This window comes from Anolis sagrei, chromosome 4 (assembly GCF_037176765.1).
Source record: "Anolis sagrei isolate rAnoSag1 chromosome 4, rAnoSag1.mat, whole genome shotgun sequence".
In the NCBI taxonomy this organism is placed as follows: domain Eukaryota; kingdom Metazoa; phylum Chordata; class Lepidosauria; order Squamata; family Dactyloidae; genus Anolis; species Anolis sagrei.
Window position 1 is genome coordinate 183,021,416 of NC_090024.1, and position 12,358 is coordinate 183,033,773.

The 12,358-nt window shown below is 41.1% G+C and overlaps 1 protein-coding gene across 2 annotated transcripts; it reads right to left on the reverse strand.

Annotated features, from left to right (window-relative positions):
• Window positions 1-485: 485 nt before the first annotated feature.
• On the reverse strand, window positions 486-11,791 carry CDC20 (cell division cycle 20). Of its 2 annotated transcripts, none has more exons than XM_060773299.2 (11): window positions 11,686-11,791; window positions 9,132-9,349; window positions 8,339-8,481; window positions 7,788-7,884; window positions 5,885-6,013; window positions 3,788-3,984; window positions 3,133-3,227; window positions 2,737-2,968; window positions 2,514-2,639; window positions 2,268-2,385; window positions 486-884 (listed from the first exon to the last, which is right to left on the reverse strand). In XM_060773299.2, exons 2-11 carry the CDS (start codon window positions 9,337-9,339, stop codon window positions 712-714), a joined length of 1,518 nt encoding a protein of 505 aa, XP_060629282.2. In that variant the 5' UTR covers window positions 9,340-9,349; window positions 11,686-11,791; the 3' UTR covers window positions 486-711. The 2 variants fall into 2 exon arrangements, with proteins under 2 accessions (XP_060629282.2, XP_060629283.2); XM_060773300.2 differs by having other exon boundaries at window positions 11,669-11,785.
• Window positions 11,792-12,358: the final 567 nt, after the last annotated feature.

Here is a 12,358-nt window from a genome sequence, read left to right on the forward strand (position 1 = left end):
ATTTGTTTAATTCCTGCTGTTTAAAAAAATATGCCATTTCAAAAATATGCCATTATATCCATTTTTAAGGCAAAAAGTATTTTACATCCTTGAGGGTTTCCAGATATGGGAAAACCCTTTGACACACTCATTACCCTTTGATAACTATCAAAAAGCTAGAAAAAAATTAATTCAGTAAAATTGTGATGAGTAGGTAGATGCTGTAAACCTTTCTGGTGTACCAATAAACCATCATTTTAAGTTATCAAAGGCAGAGGAGCCAGAATAAGTCCAAAAATAGAGCAGCCAAAGTAAAAGAGTCCTATTGCTTAAGAAGTACCTATTTGTGTACAGCAATCACTGGATCAACTATCTTGGCCACATTATGCTTAAAATACTAGCAGAAAAAAACCCTGGAACACATTTTATTGAGCTGAACAAGAGAGTACTATTCCGCCATCCTGACATGGACAGCAATGAAACTAAATTCAAGATTAACACTAGTCTTAACTTTCCATCAACAGTTAGTGGTTTATTTCCGTTTTATAACAATTGCTTACAACCCGCATCCTTGCAGATGGCCATCATACATTAAACAGAATTTCTCATATCACCTTGTGATTCATACTCTAGTCCAGACACCTACACCATTTCTGGAGGGAAAGTGAAAAATTTATTAATAGTTTAAAATTCTGTACAAAAGCAATAGCTTGTAAGAGGGTTGAACGGGACTCAGCGAATGCCTTGGTGGATAATGCTGCTCTTGGTACTGCTGTCCTTTTCCTTTTTCCGTGTTGGGTCGAGCTCAAAGCAGCGCCAGAGCCTCAGAGTTTCATCTGCTGCTGCCGACGCTACTGTGGACCCATCTGGACTCATAGTCAGGCTTAGTACTCTGGCAGTGTGACCTAGCAAAAATAATAATAAACCAAGATAGCCTAATAGTGCACAAACTTATCTAATTACTTGCAGTGTTGAAGCAATAATAGATGCATTATTCCTGATTATATCTAGGACCTCATTTTTCAGAAATGAGGAAATAAAACACCGACATAAACATTTTTTTCCTTGAATCAGGAAAGCGGGAATCAAACTAAGTATAAAACTGATAAAACATCAAAAAATGTATAACCCAACACATAGCAAAGGAAGATGCTAGGTATAAAAAAACCACACACAACCACTGCAGTATTAAAAAAAACTATGTAGATCCTAACTTTTTGTCATTTCCCACTTACGCCAATCCCCTTAGCAAGATTTTTTGAGAGGGTGTTTGCCTTTGCCTTCCTTTCAATGAGAAAGTGGGGCTTCTATGGCTGAGTGAAAATTCGAATGGTGGTCCTCCAGTCAGCCCAAAACACCAACTGCTATATCATTTGCTCAAATATTTCAATATATTGGAACAGACCAATATATAATAAATCTAAAAAGCTGTCATCAGTTATTACAGTTGCAGCAGTTGTACACAAGCCAAACTCCTTTCAACAGCATGTTTATCAATTAATGGTAAATGATAAACATCTTGATAACATCAGTAGTATTTCCCTTGAGGACAGAATCTTTTCAGACCTGTGAATGCACGTAGTTAGGTAAGTTAAAAGCTTTTAAAGCTTCTAAAAATGTATATTTAGGACCTTTAGTTCTTTATGGGAGAGACCTTGCCAACACTTTTTTTTTCTATCTACTAAGAAAGGGCTTATTTTTATTCTAGGCCTTACGTAAGCAGCAACAAACTCTGGCTTGTAAACGATACATTTACCTGTAATAATTTATACCTAGCTGTTTCAGACTTTCAGAACATTTCTATACTGGTAATTTTGGATTATACAAAGCATCTGTAACAGCAGCAATTGTTACAAAGTTGTTTTAGACTTCGGATAAGTGGTCTAAAGCAGGGCTTCTTACACATTTTCTACTGGCAACCTGAGACATTTTAAAAGACTTCGTATATAAAAGGTATATAAGTATATAACTTTAAACACTGATATAAATCATACAGAAATTTATTTAAAATAATTATTTGTTATATGTATAATGTTGCCATTCATTAAAGATTAAAGCAAATTTGCATATTAATGAGATGGATGTGCTTGTTTATTTTTAAATAAAGAATTACAGCTTGACTGAATATGTAATACTGCAGGACATAGAGTATCTTCAGCTTTTTTCATGCCACCTGCAGCTGGCGAAATACACTCCGTTCACTTTACTTTTTCCTTCTGGATTTATGCAAATACTGAAAACAGCTACTAGGTGGCAAGCCACACTATTTTCATATCTACACAACTTACCTTTTAGCTCAATAACCTTGGACATAGATGGGTATTTCCAAACTACAAGTTGGTTCTGGGCAAAGCCATGAGCAGACACAAGTTCCTTGTAGTTTGTAGACCAGAGAACTGCACACACCTATAAGGGCAAGAGAAAGCCAATTAATAAGACGGCAGCTATTCAGAAAGCAACTGTGTCAATATAAGACAGCAGTGACATCTCAAGAGAGTATGTTGAAGTGTCCATAGCTTTCTAGTTGGTCTTACTTGGGACTGAGCATCTACTTCATTGAGACAGGTACCAGAGCAGACATTCCATATCCTGATGTGCCGGTCACTTGTTCCTCCTCCTGTTGCTAGCACATTGTTCTGCCATGGGCTCCAAGCCACAGCCTAAAGGAGAGAGATATGAGGAGAGAAATATAAGCATGTCACCTTTCCCTGTTGCCATCAGTGCAAGTACTACCTACATTTACAACACCCTGCTCACCTTGACAGCTCCTTGATGCTGTGTGAAGGTCTGTACAGGCTGTAGAGGTGCACTGTCCCCTTGAGTGGCTGGCCAGATGTTTACTAAGTTGTCGTTCCCCCCACTGGCTAAGTAGCGGCCGTCGGGTGCCCACTTTAGCCCACACACTTCTTGCGTATGGCCAGCCAGCGTTGCCACATGATGCTGTGCCACACGAACATCATGGTGATGGATATGACCAGTTCTTGACCCACTGTGAAATGGTAGATTAATATGTCCTGGTAAGCAAAGTACATCAGGAGATCGAGAATACCTGGTGCCAATCTCCCTTTATCAAGAAATTAGCTAGAGAGGCTATCTTTCTCTTCACTCCCAGTAATCATCAAAGGTACTTCTCAAAAGATTATTTGTGCATACCTGGACAAAATATAGTTGTTCCAACTCAGAGAGCTCACACGGGATGAGTGACTGACCATGTTTCGCAGACGCTTGTTGTTCTGGATGTCCCATAACTAGAAACAGTATGACAAGTTGTTAGTACTCTGTCTTGCTTTGCATACTGTGCTTTGAGTCAAGAACACAGTAAGATTATCCTGATAGTCCTTAGTGTAGTTACACAGTGAACATATGATAAGCTGAAAAAAGTCAAACTATGGTCATCAAGGGAACTAGTTATACAGGTTAAGTATCCCTTGTCCAAAAATCTTGGGGATAGAAGTGTTTCAGATTTTTTTGAATATCTGCATTTACATAATGAGATATTTTGGATATCCATGTCTTCTGCCGTTTGTTAATGGGCAAGTAAGAATGCTGCAGCCACTGTCTTGAAGATGAAAGCAGACAGCTGGTTGCAAAAAGTTAAGAAGGGGGTGAGGGACCAGATTTCTGGCTTAGGGATGCTCAAGCTGATTCCAATTCAAATTTTCCCAGCCACCATTCCTCAAACTGGTTGGAAGAAGGAAAAGACCCGTTGGATAGTCTTGATGATTTAACTACCAATTGATCAGGGCCTCAATACATATAAACCACAAAATCTAAATATATAAATCCCAGAAAAACTAATTACTCTCACCTGAACCTCTGCATTACTTGTGCCAATTGCAAGGTAGTTTCCCTCTTTAATCCATGACACAGAGGAGATGTAGTCATCAGGGTGCTCCAATTGCAGTAGCTGGATTATTTCTCGGGAATCATAATGCCATAAATAGAGTGTTTTATCCAAAGCCACCGCAAGGAAGTTGAGGGAGCTCCAGTCAATGAGGTTAAGATCTAAATAGGAAACACAAAACTCAATAGTATCAATAACTTTTCCTTCCTTGCCCACCCTCACTGCACATACGAACATCAAAAACAAATACAGGCAGTCCCCAAGTTACAAACTACTCATTTAAGAACAGGGGTGAGGCAACAGGAATGGGCAAAATCTACCCTTGGAAGGGAAATTCACTCCTGAATGAGTTATCATGCGGAAAAAGTATCTCCACTGAAGCTTTATCACCAATCCTTGTTTCCACAAGCCAAAATGTTCAAAATCTTATCACAAGGACAGAAAGTGAGGTGAAATCTTCTGAACGGGCACAGATAGCAAAAAACAAACACCAAAAAACCACCACAAGGGTATTAACCCTTCTCTATATCTCCCCCCAAATACACACACACACACACGTGTGTGTGTGACCTAGACTTTAGCTGGAGTATATATTTGAAGTTACACTTTATGTTCCTGTTTTGACTTGCATACAATTTCAGCTTAAGAACAAACCTATAGAACCTGTCTTGTTTGTAACTTGGGGACTTCCTGTTCAGTGAACCAAATCCAGCAGGCCCTATGCAATGCATAGCATAATGCAATATGAATACACAGCTCTACCTAAAGTAGCTAAAGCACCACAGAACTTACGGTGATTCTAAACTTTTAGAGAAGACAGTCATGTCTACCTTTATGGACATGTATACACCAAAGATGGAATTGGAACTCCATGCTCATGCTGCTTAATGGAAGAAAAAAGGATTCTAAACTCGAAGGCTTTCATGGCTGGAATCACTAGGTTCTTGTGGGTTTTCATGGCTGGAATCACTAGGTTCTTGTGGGTTCTAGAACATGGCTCTATAGCCCGAAAAAACCCACAAGAACCTAGATTCTAAACTCATTACAAAATTAGGGGGCACTGGTGTTTAGTTTCTAAAATATCATTTGTGAAAATTGTGTTACTATAATGAGAGTAACGAAACTTCATTAGTTTTTCATTATAGTAATTGCACAAGTGGGGAAACTTCAGGGGCTCCTTTCTCCCTCATTTTTACAGCTATTGGGGTGAAACGTGCTGCAATAGTAGAACACATTTACCACTGTTAGCCCTTCAAGTTTCAGAACATGTCACTTATCCACAAAAAATGGGGGAATTTTAATTTTTTTTATAAACGTCTTTTTAAAAAAAATAAAACTACAAGAGCTATCTCCTTGAATTCCCCCCAACTTTCAAAAATATTCATACATCTGCCAATTTTAGGGAATTAAAAAAAGGTTTTGACAAAAATGTGGGGTTTTTGTGTTTTTTTTTAAGCAGCCACAACAGCTATCTCACTGAATGCCTCTCATTTTAACCATTGGAACTTCCATTTAGGTATTTCTTCCCAGTACAGAGATGTACTTACTAGAGGTATCAGTCAGTCCTCCTCTTCGCAGATTCAACAATTTATTGAAACTCTGACTGGCTGCTGCTACAGAGGGGGAAATTTCTCACCTATCCCGATTGGGGCTTTCCGGTGCTGTGCAGAATTCTGGGAGTTGAAAGTTCAGGGCAGGGCCTTTTGAACTGTCTGGCATAAGGCTCCTTGCCTTCCCAAACTACTTTTCCCAGAATTCTGTGCTTTCTCAATCTCTTTCTCAGTGAACTCTGCTTTCTCCCTGCTGCTTCCCTCTCCTAATGGCGCGAGGCCATTTAATTAAAGAGGAATGACAGCCTTTTTGGCTTTGCTTTGCTTACTTGCGCTGAAAATGAAACTGACTTTGGGAGGATACAAAAATGTATTGGGTAAATTTCGATTCTTAAGTTTTTGACATGGGCCATGCCCACATGTCGCATATTGCATCGTAAGTACGAATTTTAACAAATTTGATCCGACTTAACAACAACTAACAAATATTTTGCACAGCCCTACTGCTTACAGTAGTCGTTGCGAATATCTGGAGCATCCAGAATCCGGTCTGACATGGATGATATGTATCTCATGTTCTTCCGAGTGGAGCCTGGTGTGTTCTTCTGGCTATAAAGCACTTTGAGATTGTTCTGATATCCTGGGGAAGAAGATTGTTACAAGTATTAATCCAGATCAAACTTAAGAGCATCATTGTCTTTCATTGCTTCCATTGTGATTGAAATAGATTTCAATTCAACCCATCTGTCTCAGCTATTTTAAAAACCCACACAAGGGCTTTGGTAAATCCCAAGCAATCAATGGCAAGTACTCCTGTTGCAGGCACTTCTAAGTCAGATCAAGAAAATGCTCTTCCCTTTGAATCATAGAGTTGGAAGAGACCTCATGGGCCATCCAGTCCAACCTCCTGCCAAGAAGCAGGATAATTGCATTCAAAGCACCCCCAAGAGATGGCCATCCAGCCTCTGTTTAAAAGCTTCCAAAGAAGGGGCCTCCACCACACTCCGGGGCAGAGAGTTCCACTACTGAACGGCTCTCACAGTCAGGAAGCTCTTCCTAATGGTCAGATGGAATTTCCTTCCTTGTAGTTTGAAGCCTGAAATGCATTTAAATACAGATATGGACTACCTATATTTCAGAGAATCTGCAACTCTGTTTCACCAAAGCATAACAGAAAGTGAACTAGAAGGATGTCAACTCTAATTTGTGGACTGGGGAGGAGCAGAACAAATTATGAACAAATTATGTGAGTTTCTATTTGTTTGTTTGTTTGTTTGTTTGTTTTAAACTGCAGAGTCATTTGGGGCTGATTTTCACTTCCTTCTTTCTCCGAAGGCAAGGCAGTTTAAAAAAATATATTAAAATTGAGATTTCTGAAGCTCCATTTTCTCTTTCTTCAAGGCAAAGCAGTTTGAAAAGCCTGAAATTGAGGTCTCTGGAACTCATATCTTCTCTCCTACCTTTCTCCTTCTGAGGCACTACTGTGCCTCAGAAGGAGAGAAAAGTAGAGCTTCAGAGACTTCCATTTTGTAGTGTTTAAAACTGCCTTGCCTTCAGAGAAAGGGTAGAAGGGAAAATCAGCCCCAAATAGGGGTGTGACTATTATGTGGGAAAATACGGGATTTGCCAATCACCACAGTGGCAAGAAATCAAAGATTTCCTTACTAAACATCCAGGTCAACCTATCACTTCTTTGGATGAATTCCAAGTTGGAAGAGACAAGAAAAATGTCTGTGAAATAAGCCGCCTCTTTTGCCTCTCGTTAACTGAACAAAAGGTAATCTATTGGAATTGACTCCAACTGGTCATTATAGCATTTGAAACATTTTAACACCTTATCATGTACTTAAAGGTGATGACCGTCATAAATCAAATTGGATACTATAGCTAAGAAGACAAAGACTTGAAAGGCAGCTGTGGAGGAATTAGTTTCTCAAGTATATTATCAACATCAAAATGATACAGGTTGTAGTATTTTTCCATTTTGGGTATAGTTGCAAAAGCCGGACAGTGACAAGAAGAAAATCAACTCATTATTCGATTGTGGTACAAAAGGGGAGTTCTGCAGATGCCAAGGAGTATAAAACACACACATCTTGCATCCTATAACAAATCAAGCCTTAACTCAAAATAAGACCTAGCAGGCCATTGATGACTGGGACTAATAGAGACATTTCATTAATAAGCCAGAGCTGACTTAATATCAAATAACAGTATGCCAAAGTAACTTTTTCTTCCTCCTGCCCATTCTCCATCCCATGTGTATCCTGTTTAAAGTACCAGTCTGAAGCATGACTCTTGTCTCTCCTGTCTTTGCAAAATGTTCTAGGAAACATTTGGACAAAACAGAAGTATTTAGCACACACCTTATGTTCCAACTTGCCTAGTGTTGAATTTACCCAATGCAGACCTACCTTCAGGGGCATTCTGGGGCTTTCCACTCAGGCGCAGGATTTTTGCCTCTTCTACATCAAAGCCATTAAGATTCATTGCCCAGGCCTTCTGATGCTCCTTGAAGGACAGAAAGAACTTTGTAAGAAATCAGTGGCAACATGTTCTATAGGACACAGCTCCAAAGATGTGAGCCTGAATTCCCATAAATCAGTTCCAAGTTGGGAAGATCTACATGTTCACCTCAGCTACACAAACCAGTGTATCATACTGGTTACAGGGCTAATGTTGCAAGAACATAACATTCAAGCCTTTGGTGTTAAGCCTCCAAGCCATTCAATTTGATGGCTTGTACATTTCTGTCACCAATTTTCAGAAACAAGCCTGTACATTCTCTCTTTCCATTTGTTAGGTTACTGTCAAGTAGCCTACTTGCGAGTCAGGCTAAAACCTATAGAGAACTTTGTGCTACTTCTCTTATAAAGTCAGTGCTAGGAAGAACTACCCTTAAACAGAAGAGCATAAAAATCCTGTGTACAAATGCAACATACATACCAAGTTTTTGCTGCCTCACCTTCTTGGTAGGTGTCTCATCAGAGGCGTCTTCCTTGGTTAAGAGGAAGTTGGCCACATCCATTTGCATAGCACTGCGATTAGGGATATATCTATCCCCTCCAGTTTTGCTTGGAGTATTCTGTGCTTTTGAACCCGATTTGCCTATCGGATAAACATGGGGCAATCCATTTAATCTCATTAGTCTCGATTTTCTAGAATAAAAATTAGATTCAAAGCAAAGACTGGATGTAGAAGGTCTTTGGCTTCCACTGGGGTTTTGTTCCAGGACTCCCGTGGATAATAAAACCAGTGGATGCTCACATATCATTAGAAACAATGGCATAGTAAAATGCCATCCCTTATATTATTTTTTTTTGGGGGGGGGTGGTATTTTCAAGCCATGGATGGATGCATTTCCTAATGCAGAGCTAACTGTATAATTGTATATATTCCACAGACCCATGGAGTGATAAAGCAGCCTTGTCATTCATTCCCCAAATATAACGGGAGAAAGACCACAGAATAAGGAACTGGTGTATGCCACTTTGCAGTTACAGCCCAGAGCCTACTGAGCCTTTTATTTATTTATTTATTTGATGCACTTATTAACCGCCATTCTCAGCCCATAAGGGCGACTCATGGCGGTGTACAGTACACATAAAAGACAATTACAAAAAAGCCAGTTTCAACAACATATAAACTATACAACAATTACAGACTACACTAAAAATCCGCTTCGTCTCTTAGTGGAATCATAGCCAGTCTCATATTCCTTGTTCCAACTTTTCACACAGTTGCAAAGGTGTGTTTACCTGGTGTTTTGGAGGGGGTCTTGCTGGTGCTCCGGGGCCTATTAGCAGGTTTCATGGGCGAAGGAGCAGTAACATCTGGAACAGAACCCGTGCTGGCGGCAGCAGCCTCCTTGGCTTTGCGCTGCCATCGGGCAGGAGGTGCGTTGGGTATAGGGGCATCCAGCTTCAACAGCCCATGCAAGTCACTTTCAAATAAAAATTGCGCCATTTGGGTTGTGCTGCAAAGAAGGGAAAACTGTTAAAGTGAGAGACACCAATAACTGTTGCCTGTCATAATGTGCGTTCCATGTTGGTTGTGACCTATAAAACCCTATATTTATTAATTATTTATTGCCTTTATATACAGCTTTTATCACCCTGTATATATGGGGGAACTCAAAGTGGTGAACATCAAGTAATGGCAAGATTCAATACCAACATATATACAAAACCAAAGCATAATAACTAAAACAATAACGTAACTATAAATTAATCCATTAAAATCATATTAAACACAGAACATAAACAGGTCCTCCTCTCATTGCCACCTCCATTGCAAGCACCATTGAGGGGGAGGCAAGAAGAAGGCCTTCTCAGTGGCTGCCCTCGACCTTGGAACTCATTGCCAATGGAAGTCAGATTGACCCCCCTCCCTGCCATCCTGCTGGCAGCAGGCCAAGATCTTTCTTTTAAAGAAGAAAGTTTTTAAGACTGAGGCAGAGGGTGCTGTGTTTTAATAGTTTTAAATGGTTTAAACTATTTTAAGAGCTTGATGTTTCATTCTACTTTCGTGCTTATATTTATTTCAAAGTGTACAAACAAACATGGCAGACATCCAATGCCATAATAAAGCAGACAAACAAATCAATCAACATAGTAAAAAAAAATGTCAGAAGTGACTTGAGAAACTGCAAGTCGCTTCTGGTGTAAGATAATAATAATAACAACAACTTTATTTTTATATTCCACCACCATCCCTCCAAATGGACTCTGGGTGGCTCACAAGCAGGACCAAGGCCAACAACAACAGAGTTACACCTAAAAACACATTTAAAAACATAGCAAACATCTAAGAATATAATTAAACAAATTAAAACAGCTGAGTATAAAAAGAGCAACGTTAAAATGAATCAAAGCAAATCTAAATAATTATGGCCAGCAGTAAGGTGGGCAAGGTCAGAAATTTGAGGGGGCTAGGCATGGGCTTGTGCAAATAGCAGATTACAGGGCCAGGGCTGGAGGCAAAGTGCTCAATCTAATGGTTGGGCTGCGTATTCGTGGGCAAGGGCCTGACCATTGCCAAATGCACATTTGAACAAGCAAGTTTTGAGGTCCCTGCGGAAGGTGGTCAGTGTGGGTGCTGGATAATTGGTCATCTACTGAGACAGGGAATGCCCAGATGTGTTATCATCCTGTGGGAGGTTTCTCTTCATGTCCCCACATGAAAAGCTCGAGCTGACAAACGGGAGCTCAACCTATCTCGTGGATTCGAACTGGCGACCTTCAGGTCAGCAGTTCAGCCGGCACAAGAATTTAACCCATTGCGCCACCATGACTCCTAGCACAGTAAATAAAGCAACATCATATAAACATATAATAACTAGCATTGCTAGTTGCTTTGAGTCTCTTTTAAGATGGAAAAAATATAATTACTATTATTATCATGATTTTATTGAGACAGATTAGATGGGTTCTGATGAGACTGAAAGGCCCTCTTCTGCACTTGGGGTGCATTTACACTGACTGCAGAGTCCTTCCACACAGCCCACAATATCTGCTTTGAACTGGCTTATCTCAGAGCTCTTCCACACAGCCCTATATCCCAGAATATCAAGGCAGAAAATCCCACAATATCTGCTTTGAACTGGGTTATCTGAGTCCACACTCAGGATAATGTGGGATTTTCTGCCTTGATATTCTGGGATATAGGGCTAGCTCCTAGAGCCCTTCCACAGAGTAAAATAGCAGAAAATCCCACAATATCTGCTTTGAACTGGGTCCACACTGAGTCCAGTTCAAAGCAGATAATGTGAGATTTTATTCTGCTGTGTGGAAGGGGCCTTAATGCTCTGGAATCTTGGGAGTTGAAGTTGTACAAGGCCTAGAGCGCTGGTACCTCGCCAAACTACAGTTCCCATGATTCCATAGCACTGGGCTGTTGGAGTTAACGTGGTTTCGAACTGTGTTAATTCCACAGTGTAGATGCCCCCACAGAAATGCTAGTTTACAACCCCCCTGCGCCTCCAGCGCACCTGGCTAAGGCCAAACACTTAGGAGAGAACTCTGCACTTAAGCAAGAGCTCCTGAGCAAACACAAGGAAGGGCTTTCTTTCTCCTCCTCCACAGCACTCCCCTGCCTCCCTCCCTCAATTCCCTCCTCGAGGTTTTGCAGAGACCATGCCCTACATGTATCAATTGTCCTGCTGTTGGTTTTAGAAGCCACGCCTTGCCTGAAATATCCTCCCCTCGCGGGCGGCTTGACCCCAGCTCCCCTGCCCTGGTTTCTAAAGGCGACGAGACACCGAGATAATAATTGGGGAGGAAAATAATAAGGATACCGCTTCAGCTACAGCACCTGCGGACAACCTCCTTATCCAACGCTCGGTCCCGTTCTGGCTGCAACTCTTCCGGCCTCGCCTCTCACTCAGGATTTAAACTTGCCACTCTGATCCACGATTGGTCCTTTCGAATCTAACGTCCGCATTGTCTCCAGGCGACCCTCGCTCCCTCTCTTTCCTGATTGGTTGTCTGAAGGCAAGTGGGCGTGGCCTCCTCGTTCGGTGGCGAGACAGAAAACTAGGATGCGTCTGTTGGCCTCGCCTTGTTCTTAGAAGGAAGGGAATGTCCCGTGATGCATCGCTGTAGTAGCCGGCATGGAAGAAGGAGCCGTTTCCATGACGACGGACGCTTTCCTCTCACTGTCACGACTCTAGGCCTCAGAATAATAGGCAGCGTGGTTTTACAAGTTCTTTAGTCTTGCCAGCCCAGAGAGGCTCCTGCCTGGGCAATATCCAACTCCCAGGATCCCATAGCATTGAGCCATGGCAGTTAAAGCGGTAGCAAACCGTATTAATTCCACAGTGTAGATGACTCATGGGCAAACTTGGGCCTTCCCTCCAGGTGTTTTGGATTTCAACGCCCACAATTCCTAACAGGCTGAGGGGGAAAAGGAAAGGGCCTGAGGCTGTTAGGAATTGTGGGAATTGAAGTTCAAAGCCCCTGGAGGGCCCACTATACTCATTCTTGGT

Coding starts and splice junctions, on each gene's coding strand:
- CDC20 (XM_060773299.2), bottom strand. CDS start 9,339: ATGGCGCAATTTTTATTTGAAAGTGACTTGCATGGGCTGTTGAAGCTG. Junction 6,014..7,787: donor GCCCCAGAATGCCCCTGAAG/GTAGGTCTGCAT, acceptor CTTCTTCCCCAG/GATATCAGAACAATCTCAAA. Junction 2,386..2,513: donor AAGTAGATGCTCAGTCCCAA/GTAAGACCAACT, acceptor TTGCCCTTATAG/GTGTGTGCAGTTCTCTGGTC.